The 14,637-nt window shown below is 53.0% G+C and overlaps 1 protein-coding gene across 1 annotated transcript; it reads left to right on the forward strand.

Annotated features, from left to right (window-relative positions):
- Positions 1 to 544: 544 nt before the first annotated feature.
- On the forward strand, positions 545 to 14,637 carry LOC133344823 (homeobox protein Hox-B7-A-like). The gene is made up of 2 exons (XM_061555041.1): positions 545 to 1,594; positions 12,370 to 14,637. Exons 1-2 carry the CDS (start codon positions 964 to 966, stop codon positions 12,648 to 12,650), a joined length of 912 nt encoding a protein of 303 aa, XP_061411025.1. The 5' UTR covers positions 545 to 963; the 3' UTR covers positions 12,651 to 14,637.

Raw genomic sequence — 14,637 nt, forward strand, 5'->3', positions numbered from 1 at the left:
CTCAGACTCAGACGCGCTCAGACACACTCGCTCAGACTCACACGCGCTCAGACACACTTACTCAAACACACACGTGCACTCAGACACACAATTACTCAGACACACACTCACTCAGACACACACTCACTCAGACACACACACGCACTCAGACACACACAAGCACTCAGACACACACTCACTCAGACACACACTCAGACACACACACACTCAGACACACACACTCACACACGCGCGACCGACCACGCACTCTCTCACTCGATCGTAAACTGCGGCGTCTGTAATGAAAATGCTTCGGCAGGCAGACAGGCTGCCCGAATAATTCCCCTTTCTGTCTGTCTCTCTCTCTTAAAATCGTCCGTGGAAATAATAACAATCATGCGTGTGTGCGTGCGTGCGTGTGATACGGGCCAGGTACGTAGGCACTGCATATGTATGATGGCGCGATAAACCAACCACGCCACCTCTCGTCGTAGCCCCACGCACCCCCCCCCACCCCCACAAAACACGGCCGAACCAAAAACATTAAACAAAAAGCGACGTGCGCTCGATTAATAAAGACCGGATAATAGATCCGTCGTCCCGTCCTCAAATTACTGTATTCGTTCCGTTTGCCCACGAAATAAATAAAAAAGGCGGGTCGGTTACTAATATTAACAACAACAATATAAACTCGTTTGGGTAGCAAACGCTCCCGCTTGACCATTGTTTAACAACAGCACAAAAAGGCCCCCTATTTAAATGGCTTTAACAGAGTCGAGATGACTGATGCGCCTTTCGCTTTGCCCGCGTGTATTGGCTAACCGCATACCACATGGCGCTGCCACGTGACCTCGCCGTACCAGCGAGAGAGCCGTGCAGTTGTAAATCTGTGGATTTATGTCGTCGTAATTCACGGATTTCTCCCGAGTTTTTTCCCGAGAAATAAAAAAAACGTTTCTGCATGCAAATCATTAGGGCCAAAATATGAATTCTGCATATTACATGAACGCTCTGTTTTCTAAATATGCGTCGGAAAACTCCGCGTATTTGTCCGCCGGAGGTTTACCCGAAGCGCCCTGCGGAGGAGCCTACCCGGGCGAGAGCTGCCCGACTGCGAACGCCATCTCGGCACCCTCAGCCGCCTCATCCACCACCACCTCCTCGTCATCATCATCATCATCCTCGTCGTCCTCTACCTCGTCTTCCCCTTACGCAGCAGCCAGCGCGCTCTACCACCACCACCACCAACAGCAGCAGCAGCAGCAGCACCATCATCATCATCCGCAGCAGCCACATCACCATCACCACCCAGCCTCCCTTTACGCGTCGTCGGGCTTCGGTCTCGAGCGTCTGGGAGCGGCGGCCGCCGCCTCGCTGCACGGCTTGCAGTTCGCCTACGAGCACGGGGCTCTCCACGCCGCGGCCGCCGCCTACGGGGGGGACCCGGCGGCAAAGCGCGGCGACGTCGAGGTGGTGGGGACCCCGGTGGCTGGCAAGCACCACCAGCAGCTCCACCACCACCAGCACCAGCAGCAGCAGCTGCAGCTGCACCAGCAGCAGCACCATGCTGGGCTGCCCAGCGGAGTGCCCATTTACCCGTGGATGCGCAGTACAGGTATTTGTTGTTTGTGTTTGTTGTTGTTGTTGTGATTCCGGCTACAAGCGGCAGCGAGAGACCCGAGTCGAGCGACCGGTCGGGGGCAGATCGAGAGAGCGGGCGGGCGGGGGAGAGACCGAGAGACCGTCCCGGGGGGAGGCCGAGAGACCGGGCGGGCGGGGGAGAGACCGAGAGACCGTCCCGGGGGGAGGCCGAGAGACCGGGCGGGGGAGACCGAGAGACCGTCCCGGGGGCAGGCCGAGAGACCGGGCGGGCGGGGGAGAGACCGAGAGACCGTCCCGGGGGGAGGCCGAGAGACCGGGCGGGGGAGACCGAGAGACCGTCCCGGGGGGAGGCCGAGAGACCGGGCGGGGGAGGCCGCGCGTCGTTCGCCTTTGTTTTGCCTTGCGCGCCGCCGGCTCCCCTCCCCGCGTCTCCCTCCCAGCGTCTCCCTCCCCGCGTCTCCCTCCCCAGCGTGTCCCCCTACTCCCCGCGTTCTCCCCTCTCTCGCCGCGCGTCTATGGCCATTGTTAGCGGAAGCGCAGACAGCGCGACATCTGTGCGGGAGACGTCCGCCTGCGATTTGTGTTCCCGTCGTCGACGCGACAGGGAGACGACGTCGTTGGTGCATAGGCACCCGCTCGAGGACGAGCGAACATTGTTGGTGTTGGTGGTTGGTGTGGTGGTTGGTGTTGGTGGTGTTGGTGGTTGTTGTAGTGGTGGTTGTGGTGGTTGGTATGGTGGTGTTGGTGGTTGGTGTGGTGGTGTTGGTGGTTGGTGTGGTTGGTGTGGTGGTTGGTGTGGTGGTTGTGGTGGTGGTGGTTGGTGTGGTGGTGTTGGTGGTTGGTGTGGTGGTGTTGGTGGTTGGTGTGGTGGTGTTGGTGGTTGGTGTGGTTGTTGTGGTGGTTAGTGTGGTGGTTGTTGTGGTGGTTGTGGTGGTGGTGGTTGGTGTGGTGGTGTTGGTGGTTGGTGTGGTGGTGTTGGTGGTTGGTGTGGTTGTTGTGGTGGTTAGTGTGGTGGTTGTTGTGGTGGTTGTGGTGGTGGTGTTGGTGGTTGGTGTGTGTTTTGTAGCAGCAATAGGCCGTCACTGACGATGTGTGGTCTACGCGAGAGGACTTTGTCTACAGTGCAGTATATAACAAGTATATACTGTGTGCGTTGTAGCTGATTGGCAACAGTGTTTGCATGTTGAACTTCTTTCGCACCGTACGTAGCCAACCGTGCTAATAGGAAGTGCGATTATTAGTTTCAGTAGTCGAAGACGACATGGAGGATTTTGTCATGCGCGCGCGTGTATGTTTATGTCTTTGTGTCGGCCACCACCAGTGACAATTATCTGAACCCGTGCTGAGCCTCTCCTAGGTCGACTCAGCCTCAAACTAGTACCGATCGCGTTGTGTACACATCGCCACAAAGGGAGACAAAGGCGGCCGGGAGTGGTTTTGGCCCCCGCCCCCTCTCGTGTGTTGTGCCGGCTAAATTAAAGCGCACGCTAGCGCTTGTCCCAAAAAGTATATCAAACTCGACGGTGTATGGATGTATGCTGTGTGTGCGTGTGTGAGTGTGTGCTGTGTGTGAGTGTGTGTGCGTGAGTACATGCACAATACAAGCTGCGTGCCGATTTCGATGCGAGGGAGTTGGTGGCGCCGTGGTTGAGCGCGCTTTGCGCTGCGAACCCGGCGTCTCCCGCGAGTTCGATTCGCGCTCACGGCGTTCCAAAACACCAGCGACGAGATTGATGTGATCCCGAACTACGAGTGGAGAGACAAAGGCGGCCTCGTGGTTGTCCGGCCTTAATAAGGTCCTCGCTTTTTTGTTTGTTACATCACCTGACCCCCACCCCCCCCCCAACAGTCTGTGCGGTCGCACAAAGAGAGGGAGCAGCTTTTGTTACAAACTAAACACAAAATCCCTCCGCGGTATTTAATGCGGCCGCTCCACTCTCTGCCCTCGTTCCTGGTGTACCACAATGAGCGATCGAGAACGACCGTCGCCGATTAAGTGTGGTCCCGTTGACGTTTCATTCGCGCGAATGAACTGGATTCGGTGTACGCTTTTACTCGAGTTAACTGGGACACTCCGTGCCACGAACACGACGCAACCAACCAACGTCAAACGCGACGATGTCCCGTAATGTTCGCCCAGGCCCCGTCGCCTCCGAATGTTACGCGCAGCATCAATAATTGACGTCTCTAGCATCATTTGAGTTGCGTTAGCGCGGCGATATGATGATGGCCGGTGTTACGTAGCAAGCCCCTGGCTGTATCCATCTCCAATCGCGTACTCCGGTGCGGGAGGTCTCGATTGTTTTACGCGTCGATGCCGGCGTAAGGCACTACCACTGGAGTCTTCGGTACGCATGTGTTATGGATGTCGAGCTTCTTTCGCACCATACTTAGCCAACGGTGATACTCCCATGTGCCTGGCTGTGTGCACTCTACTTGTGTGCAATATTCCTCAATACTATTGTACCCCATATTCTATATGGCATAATAGATGTGTGTGTGGGGGGGGGGGGGTATTTACATAATTCCCCCAGCAACAGTGTTGCGGACTGGTATAGACCCATGACAGTGGTTTTGTTATGGCGGTACCCACCCCCTCTATCTCCCCCGGCCGCCCCACAAGCACAAGTGAGGTTACTAAGGCCACGTTACCGAGAGAGATCGCGTGCTCACGCCTCCAGTCACCGCGGTGTTAGAGCAGGGCATTCGTTTCATGTTGTGTGTGTGTGTGCACTATCCACAACCCACCCACCCCCCCCCCCCCATCTTTTTTTGCAACGTGGCACGCTGACATTTCCCACATTCGACAACGTCTGTCTACCTGCACGGTGTCCGTGCCGCAGCCTGCGCCCCACAATGTTGAGCAGCAACCCGCAGGCCAATCGAGATCTGGCTTCAACGGCGATGACATTACGCCACGCAGATATTCGCTCGCCTACACTCATAGACCACCAGCAGTGTTGTTTAGGTGAGGGCGGCGGGGTGATGTAGGGGAGAGGTATTTCCACTAAAATGCGTTCCCGAGTAGAAAAAAAATTCTCCATTTCCCTTTCGTCTATTATTTGTTCTCCCCCCCCCCCCACCAACTTGAATCGTCACGAGGAAAACGCGTTCCACGACGCGCGGAGTTTCCCGTGAATACGGCGCGAGCGCTTCGCCGCGCAGCGCTCGACTTGGCCACACGGCGGCCAGCTCCACTCGCGATGTCGCGAACTCTTCACCCCCCGCCCGCCCGCCCCGCCCCCCTCTCTCTCTCTCTCGCTGCTGCTGCTGCTGGGCAATGGGCGCGTGCGTCTCTGTCTGTGTGAGGGCGTTGTGTGCGTACGGAGAGCGGTGGCGCAGCGCTTAGCGCTGAACCACTGTGCTACGACGACCACTACCCCCCATCACCAGGACCCCCCACCCACCCACCCGTCCCCAGTTCGATGCCCGCTCACGGTCACCAACACCAGGGACGATGATCTGAAACCGGTCCTGAGCCCTCTCCCAGGTCGACTCGGCCTCAAATGAGTACCTGGTGTGATGTGTAAACATCACAACTGGGGAGACAAAGGCGACCGGGCGTGGTGCTGGTCACACCTCCCCTTCGTGTGCCGTGTTGGCCTTCATAGGTCAACGTTAACAGCACTTGCCCCAACAGCACGTGAAGGCTATTCGAGGGATCTTTGTCTTTGTATGTACAGTGTGTAAAACATTTGGCATGTTTACTTTAATATTAGAGTGCGTTTTGTGTGTGCGTGTGTGCACGCATGCCTGTGTGTGTGGGTGTGTATGCTTCTGAGTGTAGAGTATGTTGTGTATGTGTAGGGAGCGGTAGAGTAGGGGTTAGTGCACTGCGCTACACACCAGGCGACCCGAGTTCAAATCCCGCTCACTACCAATAACAGCGAATATTTGAATCGGTCCTGCGCCTCGCCTAGGTCAATTCAGCCTTAAATGCGCACCTGGTGCAGTGTGTAGCAAACAGCACTGGGGATGCAAAGGCGAATGGGGATGGTATTGGCCACCCACGCCCTCGTGTGCCGTGCCGGCCTTCATAGGACCTCGTTAACAGCACTTGTCCCGACAGTCCTAAGGCTATAGGGGGAATCTTTGTGTTTGTTTTGTCTTTGTGTGTGTACAGTGTTTGTATGTATACCGAGTTGGGAGTGGCCGTGCTGTGGTTCGTGCTCTACGCTCAGTTGCCAGCCACCTGGGTTCAATTTCCGGCAATGTGACCGATGATTAGAATGCATACATTTATCAGACAGCCTCGCTGAGTCTCTGGGCCAGTGCTCTCAATTTCAGGGCCCACGGCCTTCAGTGCGGCCCCTGACGTGCGGCACGTGACAACACACGGCACGTGACGTCACACAGCACGTGACGTCACACAGCACGTGACGTCACACAGCACGTGACGTCACACAGCACGTGACAACACAACACGTGACTGACAACACACAATACGTGACGTCACACAAAACGTGACAACAACACGTGACTGACAACACACAGCACGTGCCAACACACAGCACGTGACAACACACGACACGTGACGTCACACAGCACGTGCCGTCAAGCCCAACAATGGTGTCAAATGTGTGACCGCCATGACGCTGATGCCTTATCGGAAGAAGTGGCCTCTCCTCTGAAAGTTCGTGAAGAACACTGCTCTCGACTAACTCGCATGAGCTTCATGCTTCAACACGGTTGACCATTTCCATGAATGTGTGTTTGGCCGATGGGAGAACGTTTCAGAGTGCCTGGAGAAAACCCATAAATGTGAGGGGGATAGCACTTGACGGTCAAAGCTTCTCACAGATGGATTCAGCCCATTGCCGGACTGCCATCTCGTGCCCACGTCTCAGAACCAAGTCTGTAACACCTGTTATTAGTCTCTCCCAGACAGTCGTCTCCCAGTCCCACGACTAGCCACGGTCAACACACCCCTGCTTTAGCTCACGACATCTGGCGATATCGGGCTCACTTGTGCTTGGCCTCCTCCTCGGTCGACTCAACCTTATACGATCTTGGCACGTTTCGTGGCATCACCCCCTCGTGTATCCTGACGAACTTAATTGGTGCTCACCGACAGCCCTGCAGTAAGCCCGGGACCCATAAAGCTAATCGGTTGATCTTTATATTTGTCTAGTGTGTGTGTGTGTGATGATATCTTGTTAAATAGTTTAATTTTACTGACGATCTTGTTTATCGTACTGGGCCAAACATCCCAATCGTGAAACTCAGTGAGGTTTTTTTTTCCCTTGATGAACAACTGATATTTTTCAATCCAAAGCTTAACAAAGCGACCCTGAAAATCACTAATTTTGGGACCGCACACAGAAGCAGCAGCATTGCACCTCCGAAACTGAGAATACTTGAGAGGATCCTCCTGCAAATACATCTTGATACTTGGTAAAGGTTTCCCGAGTAAACAGGTGTAAATGAATAAAAACACAAAGTCATTGTCAATACGAGATAGAATAGTGGTAATATAAATGTGATCAAATCAGAGCTGGGAAGCTAAGCTGATTTACTCCTAGTTATATGACTGAACTAAATCTAAACTATGTTTTTATTCTACGAGGTAAGGCCCACTGAACTATATATCTCATTTTCAGAAGCGACCTGGCCACAAATGATAGCTCAACAAAGTGGCTTATCACGTGGAAATGTATTACAGCCCAATACTCAAAACGCGTGTTTCTAAATGTGGAGGAAAAATCCGGAGGGTCCGGAGAAAAATCCAAGCGACCACGGGGAGAGAAAGAGAGATGCAAACTCCAAATACACAGGAACTAGGGTCGGAAACGAACTGTGTGTATCAGTCGAGCTAGATAACAGCTTGCCACTGTATATTTCGTCTGCCGCGAAGCAACGTTGTGTGGACAACATCATATAGATGGGGCTGTGCAGAAAAAAAAAATCTATTGTTATCTCGAACCGGTGCCGGGCCTCCCCTAGATCAACTCGGCCTCAAATGAGTACCTGGTGCGGTGTGTAAGCATCAGCACTGGGAAGACAAAGGCGGCCGGGAGTGGTGCTGGCCACCCACCCCCATGGTGTGCAGTGCCGGCCTTCATAGGTGCCTCACGCAAAGGCTTTACGGGGGGGGGGGGGCAGTCTTTGTTATCCGTGCTTTGATACGCATTAAACCCACGGCATGTTCAGCGTTGTAAATGTGCACAGCGAAGTCGACTCGACGTATTGTTGACCAATCATCGGGTTCGTGCAACGTGCGGAGCGAGCTTAGTCTTTGAACCGGTACACGTGGACAAAAGGGCCCTGTAACCGTGGCTGGGTCGCAAGGCCTGGCGTTTAACGAAGCCTCCACCGACCGTATTTACCCGACTAGAAGATGCTCTGGAGGGAGGAGAAAAAAAGACACGCGCACCCAAACGTATACCTGGTGTCAATAAAGTTGTACAAAACTGGTCTCTCACACGCACAACCAAAGACAAAGATCCCCCGTGTAGCCTTGACAGACTGTTGGGGCAAGTGCTGTTAGCGGCACCTGTGAAGGGCGGAACGGCACACGAGGGGGTGGGTGGCCAGCACCACGCCCGGCCGCCTTTGTCTCCCCAGTGGCGATTATTTACGCACCGCACCAGGTACTCATTTGAGGCTGAGTCGACCTAGGGGAGGCCGAGGACCGGTTCAGATAATCGTCACTGGCGTTGGCCGTGAGCGGGAATCGAACTCTGGTCGCCGGGTTCGTAGCGCAGCGTAGCGCTGACCGCTACGCCACCGCTCCACATCTCTCACACGCACGACCGCACACAGACACACACACACACCGAATCACAAGTAGCATCCTCCAATTTTGTTTACAAATAAGTACAGGGGTGTCGGTGCGTCTTATAATTAACCAGACGGATAAGGTAGCCCCCCCCCCCCCTATGCATTCCACGTTTCGCACGCCTAACTGACGCGTTCGATTCCAAAATAGGTTTTACTCTACCAGCGAATGCCAACGTTGTTACGTATCTAAACACATGCAGTAATATATGAAACACACACGGATCTGCCTGTCGACGTAAACATTGTATTAACAAACGAAAAATGGATGTAGGTCCATCAGCCACCTTCCGCCTCTTCGTATATGCGTGCGTGCTTGCCGTACAGTAATGTATATACTAAACCATGTGGACACCCTGACCTCTAGCAATACTGTACGCACATCCCTTCACGATCTTCCGCCACGTCACTCATGGTATAAATATTCCAGCAATGATGGAGATCATCGTGATTACCATCAGCCATGGTCTCTCAACTGCTGGATGAAGACCTCCCCACGATGCCCCGCTTAGCATAAGAACAGCATCCTCAGCCGTGTAGCCCTTGTTCAGGCGAACCCCTGTTCAGACAAGCACCCTGTTCAGGCGAACCCCTGTTCACACGAGCCCCTGTTCACACGAGCCCCTGTTCACACGAGCACCCTGTTCACACGAGCCCATGTTCACACGAGCCCCTGTTCACACGAACCCCTGTTCAGACGAACCACTGTTCAGACGAGCACCCTGTTCAGACGAGCACCCTGTTCACACGAGCCCCTGTTCACGCGAGCCCCTGTTCACACGAGCCCCTGTTCACACGAGCACCCTGTTCACACGACCCCTGTTCACACGAGCCCCTGTTCACACGAACCCCTGTTCACACGAGCCCCTGTTCACACGACCCTTGTTCACGCGAGCCCTGTTCACACGAACCCTTGTTCACACGAACTCCTGTTCACACGACCCCTGTTCACACGAGCCCCTGTTCACACGAGCCCCTGTTCACACGAACCCCTGTTCACACGACCCCTGTTCACACGAACTCCTGTTCACACGACCCTTGTTCACACGAGCCCCTGTTCACACGAGCCCCTGTTCACACGAGCCCCTGTTCACACGAGCCCCTGTTCACACGAGAACACTGTTCACACGACCCCTGTTCACACGATAACACTGTTCACACGACCCCTGTTCACTTGAGCCCCTGTTCACACGAACCCCTGTTCACACGAGCCCCTGTTCACACGAGCCCCTGTTCACACGATAACACTGTTCACACGACCCCTGTTCACTTGAGCCCCTGTTCACACGAACCCCTGTTCACACGAACCCCTGTTCACACGAGCCCCTGTTCACACGAGAACACTGTTCACACGACCCCTGTTCACACGTGCCCCTGTTCACACGAGAACACTGTTCACACGACCCCTGTTCACACGACCCCTGTTCACACGAGCCCCTGTTCACACGAGAACACTGTTCACACGAGCCCCTGTTCACACGAGCCCCTGTTCACACGAGAACACTGTTCACACGACGCCTGTTCACTTGAGCCCCTGTTCACACGAACCCCTGTTCACACGAACCCCTGTTCACACGAGCCCCTGTTCACACGAGAACACTGTTCACACGACCCCTGTTCACACGTGCCCCTGTTCACACGAGAACACTGTTCACACGACCCCTGTTCACACGACCCCTGTTCACACGAGCCCCTGTTCACACGAGAACACTGTTCACACGAGCCCCTGTTCACACGAGCCCCTGTTCACACGAGCCCCTGTTCACTCGAGCCCCTGTTCACAGGAGCACCTATTCACACGAACCCCTGTTCACACGAATCCCTGTTCACACGAGCCCCTGTTCACACGAGAACACTGTTCACACGAGCCCCTGTTCACACGAGCCCCTGTTCACAGGAGCACCTGTTCACACGAACCCCTGTTCACACGAACCCCTGTTCACACGAGCCCCTGTTCACACGAGCCCCTGTTTACACGAAAGCCCTGTTCACACGAGCCACTGTTCACGCGAGTCGATATGAATGGCTCCATCGCCGTGGTGGCGTTTCCCTCCTTCGACTGCCATTCCGTCAGCAGTCTCGCCCACCGGCCATCGACCAACCCTTTCCAGTGACGAGTCCCTGCACTTAGCCAGCAGTGAATGCGTCGTTGTGTACGCTCTGCGTTTGTTCTGTGATTCCATTCCTTGCCGTCTCTTGTATCTCAGTGCGTCGTTTGATCTACTTTGCTTTTGTTCCGAACTCTTCGGCGTTTTGTTTTTTTCTTACCTCCGTGATCGTTTTTGTGGCCTCACAGCCAATACTCCTCTCTCTACACGCAACGGTGTGTTCCGTTCCATTATGTTCCTCTCTTTCCCATAATCGCACCCTACCATTCTCCCCAATCTCGCTCTCAACCGAACCGTTTTGCTCCGCAAGCGCATCACCGAGTGTATCCAGACGATGTTTTTGAGCAGGGCTCTGAATGATTGGGAACCCGCACGCGGCCCACCCCGTGAGGTGCGGCCACACGCGCGGGAGCCTCCACTGAGACCGAGAGAGTCTCCACTGAGACCGAGAGAGTCTCCACTGAGACCGAGAGAGTCTCCACTGAGACCGAGAGAGTCTCCACTGAGACCGAGAGAGTCTCCACTGAGACCGAGAGAGTCTCACTCGCGAGACAAATGTGGGCTCCGTGCCAGCGCGTTATCTCTCGAGTGCTTGCGCGCCTGTATCTTAATGAGGGTTACGTGTAACTATATTCTTTCGTCACTCTCGTCTCGCTTTAAACGTCCGGTAGCATTCAGTCTCGAAACTAAAACTCAACATTTGTTGTGACATTTTCGAGCTAAGGCCCACTATGCCGTATAGCCCAACGAAGTGGCTTATCACGTGGACATTTAGAGCAGCCTGAAATACTCCAAACGCATGTTGATTCTAAATGTGGAGGGAGAAAAATCCATGGGGAGAGAGAACATGCAAACCCCAAATATACAGCAGGCGTCAGGGTCAGGATCGAGCCCACGACCTCATGCATACCAGGCGAGGTAGTTAACATCTCGCCAGCGGCTTTCACCTGGATTTAATTCATTACTTGATCTGACTCTTTGTCTGCTAATTGCTTTGCCAGTTTAATTTCCAGTTTGGCAAAAGTCGCCCGGCCAGTAATCACCTGGCACATCATCCAATACTCCAATCCGTCCACTGTCTCCCAATCCAATCGCGGATCAATGTCAAGATCGCACCGTCTTCCAGGTCCTCCATGTACAGGGTGGTCCAGATGTCTTGTGACGCCCCCCCCCTCCCGCCATTTAATTATTATAAAAAAATATATGCAAAGGAAAAATAATGTTCGGGGTAATTTAATTGGCGGGTCACAAGACATATGGACCACTCTTTACTCCCCTCCCCCTCGTTCCCCAGCTCCCTCTCCTCTCTCATCTCACTCCAGGCACTGTTCCGCACCCCCCCCCCCCCCACTCTCATGTTTCTTTACTCCCCTTCTCCATGCACCCTCTCTCCACTCCAGCAACCAAGGCGTCCTGTCGGTTCCCAGCCCACCCTTCGCCCGCTGGGAGGTCGCACATTCTCCTCCGCTGCCCCCGCATCATCCGGAATTCCCTTACGACAGACATCCGTGCTCTCGACACCCTGTCTCTATTCTCGTCCCGGCTCGAGTTTCATTTTTTTTCCGTCTCGTTCTCCGTGAAACAACGATGCTCGCTGTAATACTCCAGAGGCCGTCGCGTTTCGACTCTTACCATCAGCAGCAGCATCAATCCACTGCTGCATTAAGGCCTCTGAAAGCTACCTCCACCTCCCACGGCTCGCCCCCGGCATACGAATGTGGAACGTCCACCAACTGGCTCAGTGCCGTGAACGGGAGATCGCGGCCAGTTGCACGGCGGTCATTTGGAAGCGGAGGAGATCGCTTTGACGTCTTTGAGCGATGATTGTTGTACTTATCGTCACGATCATTATCGTTGTAACGTGTTCCCCACACACACACACTCTCTCTCTTGCACCACGCAGGAGGCCACGATGGCAAGCGAGGCCGGCAGACCTACTCGCGCTACCAGACGCTCGAGCTGGAGAAGGAGTTCCACTTCAACCGCTACCTGACGAGGAGGCGCCGCGTCGAGATCGCCCACTCGCTGTGCCTCACCGAGCGACAGATCAAGATCTGGTTCCAGAACCGGCGCATGAAGTGGAAGAAGGAGAACAGAGGTCCGAACCCATCGCCCGAGGAGGCTCACGAGGAGGAAGACGACGACGATGAGGAGGAGGAAGACGAGGAGAAGAAGGCCGAATGATGATGATGATGATGATGAGAGCGACGGTTGTAAGAATGATGCTATGATTTTGTCCATCCCGAGATGTGCATTTTAGGTTCAACCGATGATTGGTGAAGATGATGATGATTATGACGGTGGTGGTAATGATGATGATGCTGGTGGTCACGGTGATGGTGGGTGCGGTTTGATGGTGATTGTGGCGGTGGTGGTGATGTTGTATTGTGCGACCCTCGGCGTGCATTTTACATTAACCCGCTGACGATGGTGTGATTAGGTATTGTACAAGAGTGCATCTCGTGATAACGATGATAGTGGTGACGACGATGGTGCTGATGATTATGGTAATTTGCTTGGCCCACGCCGTCCCGTTTTTCTTCAACCGATTGACGATAATGACGGCGATGGTGACGATTGTTGGTGGGTCGGTGAGTGGAAGTCGCCAGGCTTTATAACCCAGCGATCATCAAACGCATTCTTGAGTGATCTGAGCCGTCCACGCGTCGTGCCCTGACACGCACACCCGGGTGTGTGTGTGTGTGTGTTGGCATGTTATAACATACAATACACGGAGTCGCTTTTTTCAATTTCTTGTAAATCATAAACCGCAATTTTAACTCCCCGTTTTTGCACGCTCGGTGAACCACTATCTGGAATGTTCAATATATACGCCGTCTTAATTGTGTTTTAATAATGTTTTAACCAGCCTGGTGTCTCAGCTGTAGAGCGAGCGACTACCAAGTCGGTGGTGTGGGGGGGGGGTCGATAAAATTAATACCACTTTGTGGCGATGTCCACAGTGGTTGTCTTACGGATATAGATTGAGTCGTCGCCGCCGCTGTCATAGGGATGTGGAATTTCCCGCCACTGGCTCAGGGCTTTAAATACCGCCTCAAAGCTGCTCATTTGAGCATGAATTACTACTACGATATTATTATAATTATGTTTAACGCTCCAGGTGTTTCCTCGCGGAGTAAACTATAAGTACTGTACTCGATAGGCTACATAAATTAGTTTCATGCAAAACTATTGAATAATAATGATAGCAATACTCTGGGCCTGCTTAGAGGTATTAGCTTTCAAAAATAGATCAAGAAAAGAACTACCTAGACTCGAGCAAAGCCAGTACTTTAATGATGCTACCTATGAATTACTACCAGTATATACACGTGCAGAGTGTACACACACACACACACACCGTCGTGATTAAACAGCAAAGGGTGTTTTGTTACAGCTGTGACTCGTTTAACAAAAAATACAATATCCCCGTTGATAGATCTGGTTAACGATACGCATATGAATATATACACATAGCAACTATGACGTTAGTGTTGTGTAGATATATTGCGCGCGTGTGTGTGTGCACGGAGCGTTTGTCTTTCTTACTTCCCCAAAGTAATGGTTACCTCTCGAAACGTAGGGATCACCTTTATATATATATATATATAAAAAAACCCCACACACGTGTACACTACCTTCTTGTAAGCTAGCCACCCACCATATAACCTCGCGTGTCTGTACTTTATATGATTTACCAATAGTGTGACGTATATAGGATTATACTCCCAAATGTGAAAGTTACAACAGATGATACAGATTCAATTCGTGTGCTTGTAATATTTATTACATATACGTGACTTTTTTGACAAGATTTTACAAGGCATGTGTGTATTGTCGTTATTGTTGTTGTGGTTTTTTGTTCTTCCACTTTGCTGCGTGTGTATCATCAAGGCGTGTCTGTTCTCACGCGTCCGCGACAGAGCTGTGGCCCAAGATGGCAAGTAGGTTGAGTGTGCGTGTGCATGTTTCTTGATCATTTTCCTCCTTTTTTTTTGCTAAGAGTGTTATCAAAATAAAGTAATAATACAAAAAACTAATTCTACCGCGTCTTCGAGCATAAAGCCATATTCCATTGCGGTGTTTTCGTGATTAGCATTCCCATATATGGGGGTCCGTGTCGTGTATTCGGTCTCATTTGGACGATAGCACTGGTCAGACAGCGAGCTTC

The sequence above is a fragment of the Lethenteron reissneri genome, chromosome 20, assembly GCF_015708825.2.
Source record: "Lethenteron reissneri isolate LAM-NWPU_2019-01 chromosome 20, ASM1570882v1, whole genome shotgun sequence".
NCBI lineage: Eukaryota > Metazoa > Chordata > Hyperoartia > Petromyzontiformes > Petromyzontidae > Lethenteron > Lethenteron reissneri.

Excerpts from the sequence above, each read along its gene's own strand:
- LOC133344823 (XM_061555041.1), top strand. The coding sequence starts at position 964 with ATGAATTCTGCATATTACATGAACGCTCTGTTTTCTAAATATGCGTCG. Across the intron at positions 1,595-12,369 it reads CCCGTGGATGCGCAGTACAG|GAGGCCACGATGGCAAGCGA; the intron begins GTATTTGTTGTT and ends TGCACCACGCAG.